Here is a 15,017-nt window from a genome sequence, read left to right on the forward strand (position 1 = left end):
GTATTTTTCCAGTTTTTTCCCTAATTTTCTCCAAATATTTTCAAAATTTTTCCCAAATTATCTCAAATTTTCCCTCAAATTTCCCCATATTATGCAATTTTCTCCAAACAGTCCCAATTTTCCCCAAATTTCCTCAAAATTTTTTCCTGCTCACCCCAAATTTCCTCAAATTTATTGGAATTTCCCCAAATTTCCCCCAAGTTCCTCTCAAATTTCTCTAAATTTCCCCAACTTTTTCCCTCAAATTTCCTGCAAATTTCTCCGTATTTTTCCCAGTTTTTTTCCCAAATTTTCTCCAAATTTTTTCCCAAATTTCACCATATTTATGTAATTTTCTCCAAACAGTCCCAATTGTCCCCAAATTTCCTCAAAATTTTTCCTGCTCACCCCAAATTTCCTCAAATTTAACGGAATTTCCCCAAATTCCCCCCAAGTTTCTCTCAAATTTCTCTAAATTTCCCCAACTTTTTCCCTCAAATTTCCTGCAAATTTCCCCATACTTTTCCCAGTTTTTTTCCCCAAATTTTCTCCAAATTCTTTCCCAAATTTTCCCTCAAATTTTCCCTCGAATTTCCCCATATTTATGTAATTTTCTCCAAACAGTCCCAATTTCCCCAAATTTCCTCAAATTTTTCCTGCTCACCCCAAATTTCCTCAAATTTAACGGAATTTCCCCAAATTCCCCCCAAGTTTCTCTCAAATTTCTCTAAATTTCCCCAAATTTTTCCCTCAAATTTCCTGCAAATTTCCCCGTATTTTTCCAGTTTTTTTCCCAAATTTTCTCCAAATTTTTTCCCAAATTTTCCCTCAAATTTTCCCTCAAATTTCCCCATATTTATGTAATTTTCTCCAAACAGTCCCAATTTCCCAAATTTCCCCAAAATTTTTCCTGCTCACCCCAAATTTCCTCAAATTTAACGGAATTTCCCCAAATTCCCCCAAGTTCCCCTCAAATTTCTCTAAATTTCCCCAAATTTTCTCCAATCTTTTTCAAATTTTTTCCCAAATTTTCCCAAATTTTCTCAAAATTTTCCTCAAATTTCCCCATATTTATGTAATTTTCTCCAAACAGTCCCACTTTTCCCCAAATTTCCTCAAATTTAATGGAATTTCCCCAAATTCCCCCCAAATTTCTCTAAATTTCCCCAACTTTTTTCCTCATATTTCCTCCAAATTTCCCCGTATTTTTCCAATTTTTTCCCAAATTTTCTCCAAATTTTTTCGAATTTTTCCCAATTTTTCCCAATTTCCCCCAATTTCCCCCAATTACCCATGGCGTTGCTGTTGAGCAGCAGCACGCCGTGCGCGCGGCCGTCCTCCTCCAGCCCCAGGTGGAACGGGTGCACGCCGTACGAGTTCAGCTTGTGCTGGGCGAGGAACAAAAGGCGCCGTTGATCCGTGGGTTATCGATCGATCGATTATTGATTGGTGGATTATTGATCGATCGATTATTGATTGGTGGATTATCGATCGATCGATTATTGATCTTTGTCCCCATTATCAACAGGCTATGGACCATTAACGGGAACTCAAGGAACTGTTGGGTAACGGATGGGTTTGAATGCGTTGGGTTGGGTTGGGTTGGGTTGGTTGGTTGGGTTGGGTTGGTTGGGTTGGGTTGGTTGGGATGGGTTGGTTGGGTTGGTTGGGTTGGGTTGGGTTGGGTTGGGATTGGTTGGGTTGGTTGGATTGGGTTGGGTTGGGTTGGGATTGGTTGGGTTGGGTTGGGTTGGGTTGGTTGGGTTGGTTGGGTTGGGGTTGGGTTGGGATGGGTTGGTTGGGTTGAGTTGGGTTGGGTTGGGTTGGGATTGAATGGGTTGGGTTGGGTTGGGTTGGGTTGAGTTGGGATTGAATGGGTTGGGTTGGGTTGGGTTGGGTTGGGTTGGGTTGGGTTGGATTGGATTGGGTTGGGATTGAATGGGTTGAGTTGGGTTGGGTTGGGTTGGGTTGGTTGGGTTGGGTTGGTTGGGTTGGTTGGGTTGGGTTGGGTTGGGTTGGTTGGGTTGGGTTGGGTTGAGTTGGATTGGTTGGGTTGGGTTGGGTTGGTTGGGTTGGGTTGGGTTGGGTTGGGTTGGGTTGGGTTGGGTTGGGTTGGTTGGGTTGGGTTGGGGTTGAGTTGGGTTGGGATTGAATGGGTTGGGTTGGGTTGGGTTGGGTTGGTTGGGTTGGGTTGGGAGGTTGGGTTGGGTTGGGTGGGTTGGTTGGGTTGGGTTGGGTTGGTTGGGTTGGGTTGGGTTGGGTTGGATTGGTTGGGTTGGGTTGGGTTGGTTGGGTTGGTTGGGTTGGGTTGGGCTGGGTTGGGTTGGTGGGTTGGGTTGGGTTGGGTTGGGTTGGATTGGTTGGGTTGGGTTGGGTTGGGTTGGGTTGGGTTGGGTTGGGTGGGTTGGGTTGGGTTGGGTTGGGTTGGGATTGAATGAGTTGGGTTGGGATTGGTTGAGTTGGGTTGGGTTGGGTTGGTTGGGTGGGTTGGTTGGGTTGGGTTGGGCTGGGTTGGGTTTGAATGGGTTGGGTTGAGTCGGGTTGGGTTGAGTTGGGTTGAGTTGGGATTGAATGAGTTGGATTGGGTTGGGATGGGTTGGGTTGGTTTGGGTTGGGTAGAGTTGAGTTGAGTTTGGTTGGGATTGAATGGGTTGGGTTGGGTTGAGTTGGGTTGGGTTGGGTTGGGTTGGGTTGGTTGGGTTGGGTTGAATGGTTTGGGTTGGGTTGGGTTGGTTGGGTTGGTTGGGTTGGGTTGGGTTGGGTTGGTTGGGTTGGTTGGGTTGGGTTGGATTGGTTGGGTTGGTTGGGTTGGGTTGGTTGGGATTGAATGAGTTGGGTTGGGTTGGGTTGGTTGGGTTGGATTGGTTGGGTTGGATTGAGTTGGATTGGTTGGGTTGGTTCGGTTGGGTTGGTTGGGTTGGTTGGTTGGGTTGGGTTGGGTTGGGTTGGTTGGGTTGGGTTGGGTTGGGTTGGGTTGGGTTGAGTTGGGTTGAGTTGGGTTGGGTTGGGTTGGGTTGGTTGGGTTGGGTTGGGTTGGGTTGGTTGGGTTGGTTGGGTTGGGTTGGATTGGTTGGGTTGGTTGGGTTGGGTTGGGTTGGGATTGAATGAGTTGGGTTGGGTTGGGTTGGTTGGGTTGGATTGGTTGGGTTGGGTTGGGTTGAATGGGTTGGGTTGGGTTGGGTTGGGTTGAGTTGGGTTGGTTGGATTGGGTTGGGTTGGTTGGGTTGGTTGGGTTGGGTTGGGTTGGGTTGGGTTGGTTGGGTTGGGTTGGGTTGGGTTGGGTTGGGATGGGTTGGGATGGGTTGGGTTGGGTTGGGTTGGGATTGAATGGGTTGGGATGGGTTGGTTTGGTTGGGTTGAGTAGAGTTGAGTTCCGTTGGGTTGAGATGGGTTGGGTTGGTTGGGTTGGGTTGGGTTGGGTTGAGTTGGGTTGGGATTGGTTGGGTTGGGTTGGGATTGAATGGGTTGGGTTGGGTTGAGTTGGTTTGAATGGTTTGGGTTGGGTTGAGTTGGGTTGGGTTGGGTTGGGTTGGGATTGGGTTGGGTTGGCTTGGGTTGGCTTGGGTTGAGTTGCATTGGCTCATCTTGAGCAATAATTCCAAAATTTCCCCAATTTTGCCCTTTTCCACCCCAAACCCCCATCCCGCGCTCCCGCCGGGCGGCTGACGCGACAATTTCCCCAATTTCCCCCTTTTCCACCCCAAAGCCCCATCCCGCGCTCCCGCCGGGCGGCTGACACGACAATTTCCCCAATTTCCCCATTTTTCACCCCAAATCCCCTCGTGTCGCGCTCACGCCGGGCGGCTGGTCGCGGGCGAACATCCCCCAGCTGTGCCAGCCGAGGTCGTGCCGGAACGTTCCGCGCTCGCTCTCGCCGAAGCCGTAAACGAACGGGGCCGGGAGGCGCGTGGAGATCTGCAGGAACTGATCCGAGAAGGCGAACGTCGGCAGCTGCGAGTCCCAGCTGGGATCGGGGCGGAAAACGGAGAAATTGGTGAAATTGGGAAAAAAAATATTAAATTTTAGGTGAAAATTCGGTAAAAATTGGGAAAATTTGGTGGAAATTTTGGTAAAAAAAATCAGTAAAAATTGCATAAAAACTGGGTGAAATTTGGTGGAAATTTTCGTTTAAAAAATCAGTAAAAATTGCATGAAAACTTGGTGGAAATTTTCGTTTAAAAAATCAGTAAAAATTGCATGAAAATTGGGGGAAATTTGGTGGAAATTTTGGTAAAAAAAATCAGTAAAAATTGCATGAAAATTGGGTGAAATTTGGTGGAAATTTTCGTTTAAAAAATCAGTAAAAATTGCATGAAAATTGGGGAAAATTTGGTGGAAATTTTGGTAAAAAAATCAGTAAAAATTGCGTGAAAATTGGGTGAAATTGGGGAAAACTTAGCAGGAAATTGGGTGAAATTTGGGTAAAAATAAGGAAAAATTGGGGAAAATTCCTTATCCTGGTAAAAGTAAGAAAAGATTGGGGAAAATTGGTTGAAATTTGGGTAAAAATTGGGGAAATTGAGGAAAATTAAGTAAAAATTAGTAGAATTGAGAAACATTGGGCAAAAAGTGAGTAAAATTGGGAAAAATTGGGTAAAATTTGGTGACATTTGGGAAAAGAGTGGAAATAGAGTAAAAGTGGGGAAAAATAAGGAAAAAAGTGGGGAAAAATTGGTTAAAAAAATGGAAAGTTTGAGAAAAATGGGTGAAATTGTGGAAAATTTGGTTAAAATTTGGAAAAATTGAGTAAAATTTGGTAAAGATTGGGTAAGATGGAGTAATGTGGAATGAAAATTGTTAAAATTGGGGAAAATTGGGGAAAATTGGGGAAAATTGGGGAAAGTGGATAAAATTGGGTAGAAAATGAATTAAAATGGAAAAAAATTGGGTAACGTTGAGTGAAATCAGTTCAAATTGGGCAAAATTGGGTAAAAAGTCGGTAAAAATTGGGTAAAATTGCATCAAAATTGGGTGAAATTGGGGGAAATTTGTGTAAAAAAAGGAAAAATTGGGGAAAATTCCTTATTTGCGTAAAAGTGAGTAAAAATCGGGGAAATTGAGGAAAGATTTTAAAAAGTGGGTGGAATTGGGAAAATCGTGTAAAAATGGGTGAAATTGGGATTAATTTGGTAAAAATTGGGGAAAATGGGGGAAAAATGGTAAAAATGACTGAAAATTGGAGCAAACCGGGTGAAATTGTGTAAAAATTGGGCAAAATTGGGGGAAATTGAGTAAAAGTGGAGACAACTGAGAAAAATTGGGTAAAATTGGGGAAGAATTGGAAAAATGGGTGATAAATGTGTGAAAATTGGGTAAGGTTGAGTAATGTTGAGTGAAATTGGGCAAAATTGGGCGAAATTGATTAAAAATTGGGGAATAGTTGATAAAATTGGGTAAAAATTGAGGAAAATTGGGTAAAAATTGAGGAAAATTGGGTAAAATCGGGTAAAAATTGAGGAAAATCAGGTAAAATTGGGTAGAAATGGAATAAAATGGAATCAAATTGGGTAACGTTGAGTGAAATTGGGCAAAATTGGGTAAAAAGTTTGTAAAAGTGGGTAAAAAATGAGGAAATTCAGGAATTTTGGGGGAAAATGGGCAGAATTGGGGAAAATCGAGGAAAATTGGGTGAAATTTGGAGAAAATTTGAATAAAAAAAGGAAAAATTGGGGAAAATTCCTTATTTGGGTAAAAGATGAAAAATTGGGCAAAACTGGGTGAAATTTGGAAAACTTGAGTGAAAATCGGGTGAGATTGGGAAATGTTGAGTGAAATGGGTAAAAATTGGGGCAAAGTGGATAAAATTGGGCAAAAATTGAGGAAAATTGGAGAAAATTGAATAAAATTGGGTGAAATTGGTAGGAAAAAATGGAAAATTGAGGAAAATCGGGTAAAAAGTGAGTAAAAACGGGCAAAATTTGGGGTAGCTGGGTAAAAATCGGGTGAAATTGCAGGAAATTGGGGAACTTTGGAAAAAAAAAAGGAAAAATCGGGAAAAATTGATAAAAAAATGGGGGAAATTGGTTGAAATTGGGCAAAATCCAGCAAAAAAAAAATTGAAAATTTCTTTTTAAAAATTTTTGAACAGCTAAAACCAAGATAAAAAAAATCCAAAAAATCAAATTTCAATTCCAAAAAAATAATGTGGATAAATAGCAAAAAATAAATGAAGGGATATGCAAATGAGCATGCAAATGAGATGCAAATGAGGGGCTCACATGACGGCGCCGGAGCTGCGGCGCCGCACGTGGATCCCGAAGGGCCAATCAGAGACCTCGACGTCGTAGAGGCGGCTCCGGGGCGTGGCCGTGGGCGTGGCCGGCAGGAACAGCGGCACCGGCACCTCGAAACGGCCAACGGAGGGGTCAAAAACCTGAAATAATTAATAATATTAATTAATTATCAATGATTTTCAAATGATTATTAGCATTAGGCGTGGCCGTGGGCGTGGCCGGCAGGAACAGCGGCACCGGCGCCTCGAAAGGGCGAACGTAGGGGTCAAAAACCTGAAAAAATTAACAAAAATTAAGTATTAATTAATGATTTTTAAATTATTATTATCATTAGGCGGCTCTGGGGTATGCCCGGCAGGAACAGCGGCACCGGCACCTCGAAACGGCCAACGGAGGGGTCAAAAACCTGAAATAATTAATAATAATTAATTATTAATTAATGATTTTTAAATTATTACTGTCATTAGGCGGCCATCCAAATTAACAGTTAATTACTTGATTAACAATATTAGAAATTAACAATTATAAAAATACTGTATTAATAATTATTACATTACTGTGCTAGTTAATAAAGAATAATTTAACAATTCTTATTTATAATAGGTATGTAATAATGAGTGATTAATGAGCTAATTAATCCATAACTGAAGAATGAATAATTAATGAGCTAATGACCAACCTTAATAATTATTACATTACTGTGCTAGTTAATAAAGAATAATTTAACAATTCTTATTTATAATAGGTATGTAATAATGAGTGATTAATGAGCTAATTAATCCATAACTAAGGAATGAATAATTAATGAGCTAATTCCCAACCTTGAACTGCAGCAGGTGATCAGTGTGGTAGGTGACCTCCAGCCGCAGCCGCTCGATTGGCTGCATGCCCCGGGGGTGGGCGGAGCTTTGGCTCTGGTGGGCGGGGCCTGTGCTGCCATTGGAGTCAATTGTGCTGCGGTGGGCGGAGCTTCGGCTCTGATGGGCGGAGCTTTGGCTCTGGTGGGCGGGGCCTGTGCTGCCATTGGTGTCAATTGTGCTGCGGTGGGCGGAGCTTTGGCTTTGGTGGGCGGAGCTTTGGCTTAGGTGGGCGGAGCCTGTGCTGCCATTGGTGTCAATTGTGCTGCTGTGGGCGGAGCTTTGGCTCTGGTGGGCGGAGCCTGTGCTGCCATTGGTGTCAATTGTGCTGCTGTGGGCGGAGCTTTGGCTCTGATGGGCGGAGCTTTGGCTCTGGTGGGCAGAGCTTTGGCTCTGGTGGGCGGAGCCTGTGCTGCCATTGGTGTCAATTGTGCTGCGGTGGGCGGAGCTTTGGCTTTGGTGGGCGGAGCTTTGGCTTTGGTGGGCGGAGCTTTGGCTCTGGTGGGCGGAGCCTGTGCTGCCATTGGAGTCAATTGCGCTGCGGTGGGCGGAGCCTGTGCTGCCATTGGTGTCAATTGCGCTGTGGTGGGCGGAGCTTTGGCTCTGGTGGGTGGGGCTTTGTCCCTGGTGGGCGGAGCCTGTGCTGCCATTGGTGTCAATTGTGCTGCGGTGGGCGGAGCTTTGGCTCTGGTGGGCGGAGCCTGTGCTGCCATTGGAGTCAATTGCGCTGCGGTGGGCGGAGCCTGTGCTGCCATTGGTGTCAATTGTGCTGCTGTGGGCGGAGCTTTGGCTCTGGTGGGCGGAGCCTGTGTTGTCAATGGGTCCTGTGCTTTCATCGGTGTCGCTTGCGCTGCTGTGGGCGGAGCTTTGGCTCTGGTGGGCGGAGTCTGTGCTGCCATTGGTGTCAATTGCACTGTGGTGGGCGGAGCTTTGGCTCTGGTGGGTGGGGCTTTGTCCCTGGTGGGCGGAGCCTGTGCTGCCATTGGAGTCAATTGTGCTGCGGTGGGCGGAGCTTTGGCTCTGGTGGGCGGAGCCTGTGCTGCCATTGGTGTCAATTGTGCTGCGGTGGGCGGAGCCTGTGCTGCCATTGGTGTCAATTGCGCTGCGGTGGGCGGAGCTTTGGCTCTGGTGGGCGTGGCCTGTGTTGTCAATGGGTCCTGTGCTTTCATCGGTGTCCCTTGTGCTGCTGTGGGCGGAGCTTTGTCTCTGGTGGGCGTGGCCTGTCCCGCGGTGGGCGGAGCCTGTGTCATCCTGGTCCATGGGTCCTGTGCTTTCATCGGTGTCCCTTGTGCTGCTGTGGGCGGAGCTCTGGCTCTGGTGGGCGGGGCTGTGACCCTGGTGGGCGTGGCCTGTCCCGCGGTGGGCGGGGCGTCCCAGGATGACGTCAGCGGTGACGCCGCTGTCGCCGTAGCGGATGTTGGAGGCGCCGTAGCCGCTCTCGAGGCCGGCGTGGTGACAGAAGGGGACGCGCTCCGCCGACGTGGTTTCCTAAAATTACAGAACATTTTTAGGAATCGTTTATCCAAATTTCTGGGTTTTTATCCCAAAAACATCATCACAAAAAAGTCATTTTATTAGCCCAAAAAGGTCACGCTTTGAATTCCTAAATCTCTTGCATCAATCCCAAAAATGTCCTTTTTAAATCCCGAAAATGTAAATTTTTATCCCAAAAAATGTCGCCACAAAGAGTAATTTTTTAATCTCAAAAGCGTCATTTTTAATCAGCAAAAAATCATTTCTTAGCCCAGAAAGGGATAAATAAAAAAAAAATTAAAATTACGGTTAAAAATTATTGATTCACTCAATAGTTTATCATTAATCCTCAATTTTATTACAATTTTTAAAATAATTTTTGCTTTCAAATATTGAAATATCCTATTAAATGAGCTTGTAAATTATTTGTACCATTTTTGTTTAAAAATATAAAATCAATAAATTTCATGATTGATCACTAAACTATATATGTATTAATAATAAAATTATTTTAATATAATATTTTAATATTAAATAATGCATTATTATGATTACTAGATTACATAATTATAATGTATCATATATACCATGTTTATTAATATATATTCCATTTATTTTTCTATTTTATTTTATTTTATTTTATTTCATTCTGTTTTATTCTGTTTTATTTTACTTTGCTGTATTACATTACATTACATTATATATATTATTATATATTACATACTGCTACATTAATTAATGTAATAAATAACTCAAATAAAAATAAATTAAAACAATTAAATCAAATTTTATATTCTTAATAATTAAAACGCATTCATTAAAAGCATTATATTATATTATATTATATTATATTATATTATATTATATTATATTACTTAATTTTTTTTTAAATTATTATATCCTATTATATTATAAAATATTATCCAATTTTTTTATTAGTGTATATATTATACAATTATATTTATATATTATAAAATATAATCCAATTTTTTTTATTAGTGTATATACTATACAACTATATTTGTATAATATACAAAATTTTATTTTACATTACATTATTTTATATTATACTATATTAATACATAGCATATATATGAATAATTACTATTGAATAATTTAAATATAATTCAATTATACTAATTCAATAAATTATTATAATATTAATAATTTTAAAATCTATCCTTTAAAGAGCTAAATCAATTTGTCAATTGACCGAACAATTATTCCATTCAATATGAATTTTTTCACAAAACAATTATTCAAAAATTAAATATTTTCCATATATTGATGTTACCGATTTCAGAGCTAATCAGTGCCGTGTTAATTAATTAATTAATGAGCTAATTACGTTCCAGACACAGCCCTGGCTGAGGCAGCTCTCGGGGCTGGCCCCGTCCCAGGGGCGGCAGTCGAAGGGACCCAATTAACAATTATCCAATCACTAATATTGATATTAACCATTTCAGAGCTAATCAGTGCTGTGTTAATTAATTAATTAATGAGTTAATTACGTTCCAGACACAGCCCTGGCTGAGGCAGCTCTCGGGGCTGGCCCCGTCCCAGGGGCGGCAGTCGAAGGGACCCAATTAACAATTATCCAATCACTAATATTGATATTACCGATTTCAGAGCTAATCAGTGCTGTGTTAATTAATTAATTAATGAGTTAATTACGTTCCAGATGCAGCCCTGGCTGAGGCAGCTCTCGGGGCTGGCCCCGTCCCAGGGGTGGCAGTCGAAGGGACCCAATTAACCATTATCCAATTCAATAGGAATTTTTATACAAAACTATCCCATATTAAGCACTGTATAAATATTGATATTAACATTAATTAATTAATGAGTTAATTACGTTCCAGACACAGCCGAGACGGGCGCAGCTCTCGGGGCTGGCCCCGTCCCAGGGGCGGCAGTCGAAGGGACCCAATTAACAATTATCCAATTGAACATGAACTTTTTCCCAAAACGATCGCATATGAAGCACTGTATAAATATTGCTATTAACATTGATTAATTAAGGTGTTAATTACGTTCCAGATGCAGCCGAGACGGGCGCAGCTCTCGGGGCTGGCCCCGTCCCAGGGGTGGCAGTCGAATCTGTCGCTCTCGCGCGTGCCCAGCGTCCAGCGCAGGGCGTGGGACCGGCCCAGCCGCAGCCGCAGCCCCCAAACCTCGGCCACCTGCGGGAAATAATTGTTAATTAATTCATTGTTAATTAATTCATTATTGTTATATTTATTATAATAATCATTTATATGGATATATATTTTGTATATTTTTAATGATTTATTAATTCGATATTATATTATGTGGTTTTATATATTACATATTATATATAATATATATAATATAATAGAAAACTACATATATTATAATAATAATATATATAATATATAATATATAATATATAATATATAATATATAATATATAATATGTATTATTATATATAATATATATAATTTTATATCTTATATATTCGTATTATATATAATTATATATTATATTATATTATATTATATTATATTATATTATATTATATTATATTATATTATATTATATTATATTATATTATATTATATTATATTATATTATATATATTTATTTATTAATTATATACATAAAGATACATTAAAATATAATAATTATTATATTAATTATTAATTGATACCAAATTATTTATATATATAATTAATATATATATTAAATAATATAAAAATATATAATTAATTATAATTATTATATTATAATGTAAAAACCCTAATATCTCACCTACGGGAGAGAGATAACTGTTAATTAATTCATGATTATTATATTAAATATAATAATTTATATATATATATATATATACATATATTTTCTATATATATTTAATTATTTATTCTATATATATTTATTAATTATATACATAAAAATATAATAATTATTATATTAATTATTAATTTATATAAAAGTATAGATATAATTATTTTTATATATAATTAATATATATTGATTTATATAAAATATAAATTAATTATAGTAATTATAATATAATAAAAAAACCCTAATATCTCACCTACGGGAGAGAGATAATTAACAATTAATTAATGAAACAATCCAATTTCCAATTGAAATTTTCCCGAATTCCACATCTCCAAACTTCCCAATTTTGCAAGTTCCCAATTTCCAATCATCAAATTTCCAAATTTTTCCAATTTCGAAATTTCCCCAATTTGGAAAATTTTCTAATTTGGAATTTTTTACAAATTTTGAATTTTTCCAATTCTCAATTTCCCAATTCTCCAAATTTCCCACGAAATCGCCGCCATTCCCCCACCTGGGTGCCGGCGTCGTAGCTCAGGCTGTGATTGGACGAGACCTCGGCGCCCTCGGTAGTAACGTCGATGCTGATTGGTGCTCGCGGCAGCCCCAGCACCCGCAGCCGCTGGAACTCCAACCCGTGGGGGTCGGAGTAATTGTTGTGGGTGACAGAAAGTTCCAGAACGTTCTGGGGGGAAATTAATATAATATAATACAATATAATGTAATACAATGTAATGTAATGTAATCTAATCTAATATAATACAAAATAATGTAATGTAATATATTGCAATATAACTTAATATAATATAATATAATGTAATGTAATATAATATAACATAATGTAATATAATGTAATATAATATATTATAATATAACATAATATAGTGCAATATAATATAATATAGTGTAATGTAATATATTGTAATATAATGTAACATAATATATTATAATATATTATAATATAATATAGTGCAATATAATATAATATAATATAATGCAATGTTATATATTGTAATATAATGTAATGTAATATAATGTAATATAATATAATATAATATAATATATAATATATCCTAATATTGTATCCTCTTATATTAAATGATCATGTATTTTATCATAAAATATGCTTTTATATCCTATATTTATATATATTTATATATTGTTATATTTATATTTATATATTTATATCTTTAGATATATTTATATTTATATATTTATATTCTATTCTATTCCATTCCACTACATTGTATTGTATTTTATATTATATTAGAATATAATATAATGTAATATGTAAGTAGAAAAAAGTAGGAATATAAACATAAAAATATATGAACATTAATATAATATAATATAATATAATATAATATAATATAATATAATATAATATAATATAATATAATATAATATAATATAATATAATATAATATAATATAATACAATATAATATAACATAACATAACATAATATAATATAATATACAATGGAATGGAATGGAATGGAATGGAATAGAATAGAATAGTAAATCTATGAATATAAATATAAAAATATCTAAACATATAAATATATCAATACAAATACAACAATATATAAATGTATATAAATATAGGATATAAAAGGATATGATATGATAAAATATATGATAATTTAATATGTGAGAATACAATTTTAGGATATATAATAAAATATATTATATTATGTTATGTTATATTGTATTATATTATATTATATTATATTATATTATATTATATTATATTATATTATATTATATTATATTATATTATATTATGTTATGTTATATTGTATTATATTATATTATATTATATTATATTATATTATATTATATTATATTATATTATATTATATTATATTACATTACATTACATTATATTATATTATATTATATTATATTATATTATATTATATTATATTATATTAGAAAATATTAGAATATATTAGAATATATTAGAAAATATTAGAATATAATGTAATATATAAGTAGAAAAAAGTATTAATATAAACATAAAAATATATAAACATTAATGGAATGGAATGGAATGGATTAGAATAGTAAATCTATAAATATAAATATAAAAATATCTAAACATAGAAATAAATAAATAGTAATATAACAGTATATAAATGTATGTAAATATAGGATATAAAAGGATATTATATGATAGAATATATGATAATTTAATATTAGAGGATAAAATATAGTAGGGTATATTAGAATGGAATATATTATAATGTATAATATATTGTAATATATTAGTATAAATAAAGTATGAATATAAACATTAAATATATGAATATTTAAAATAATAATATAAGAAAATGTAATGTAATGTAATGTAATAGCGTGCAATATAATATATTACTATATTATACAATATAATACAATATAATAAAATAAATATATTAGTAAATTAATAAATATAAATGTGTAAATAAATAAATAAAATATATATAACTGTTATGTAATGTAATTTAATGTATTGTAATGTAATGTAATATATTGTAATATAACATAACATAACAGAATGGAATATAATGATGTAATGAAATAACAGTTGTAATACAATGAATAATTAACAATATTGTTAAATCAACAATAATGAAATTCTATTTAAAGGCAAATGTTTGTGACTCACGTTGGAAAATCGGAATTCGTAGAAAATGTAGGATTTGCTCTCAACGGTGTCTAAATTGGGAGAAAAATGAAAATAAAAATAATTAAAAAATAATAGTAATAAGAATAGTGATAAAAATAATACTAATATAGCATTAATAATCATAAAGCATTTTTTAACGATAGCAATAATAATAATAGTAATCATAATGCTAATGATGATAATAATATTTCATTATTAGTAATAGTAATTACAATGATGATAATGATAATAATAGAGTACTAATATTGCTAAAATAATGATTATAATAGGGATTATGATAATAATAACATAGTGTTAATAATAATAATGCAATAATAATGATAATGATGTTAGTGATAATACTACTTATATTGCATTAGTAGTAATAGATCATTATTAACAATAGTAATAATACTAATAAATAATAATAATAGTAATTATGATGATAATCACCGTTATTACACTGATATGGTTATAATAATTTTTCATTAATAGCAATTGTAATTATAATAATGATGATAATAATAATATGCCAGTAATAATAATAATAATAATAATAATAATAATAATAATAATAGTAATAATAATAATAGTAATAATAATGCAATAATAATAATTTTAATAATAATGTGGTGGCGCAAGAATAACAATGGTAATGATAACAATAATGATGATGATAGTGATAATAATATTTCATTAATAATTATTATTTTTACAATTATTATAATTATTATTATGATAATGATATTTATAATAATTCATTCATAATTAGAGTAATTATAATACTAATAATAACGCAATACTAATATTAAAGCAATAACAATAATAACAATAGTGCTGCAATATTAATCAATAATATAATGTAATAATAATTTATTAGTAATAGTAATGCATTAATAATAATGGTTAATATAATGATAATGATAATATTAATGATTATGGTAGTGATAGTGATAATAAGAATGATGATAAAGCATCTACAAAAATAGTAACATTAAATTAGCAGTAATGGTAATAATAG

General features: G+C 35.0%; 1 protein-coding gene across 1 annotated transcript in view; it reads right to left on the minus strand.

Annotated features, from left to right (window-relative positions):
- LOC134433281 (sucrase-isomaltase, intestinal-like) overlaps positions 1-15,017 on the minus strand; it is a 117,334-nt gene that overhangs the window by 42,046 nt on the left and 60,271 nt on the right. Inside the window, 7 exon segments of the mRNA XM_063182153.1 lie at positions 1,271-1,367; positions 3,775-3,943; positions 6,198-6,352; positions 7,034-8,557; positions 10,573-10,722; positions 11,860-12,030; positions 13,997-14,046. Coding sequence (XP_063038223.1) covers positions 1,271-1,367; positions 3,775-3,943; positions 6,198-6,352; positions 7,034-8,557; positions 10,573-10,722; positions 11,860-12,030; positions 13,997-14,046 — 2,316 coding nt within the window.

This window comes from Melospiza melodia, unplaced genomic scaffold (genome assembly GCF_035770615.1).
Source record: "Melospiza melodia melodia isolate bMelMel2 unplaced genomic scaffold, bMelMel2.pri scaffold_171, whole genome shotgun sequence".
Lineage (NCBI taxonomy): Eukaryota > Metazoa > Chordata > Aves > Passeriformes > Passerellidae > Melospiza > Melospiza melodia.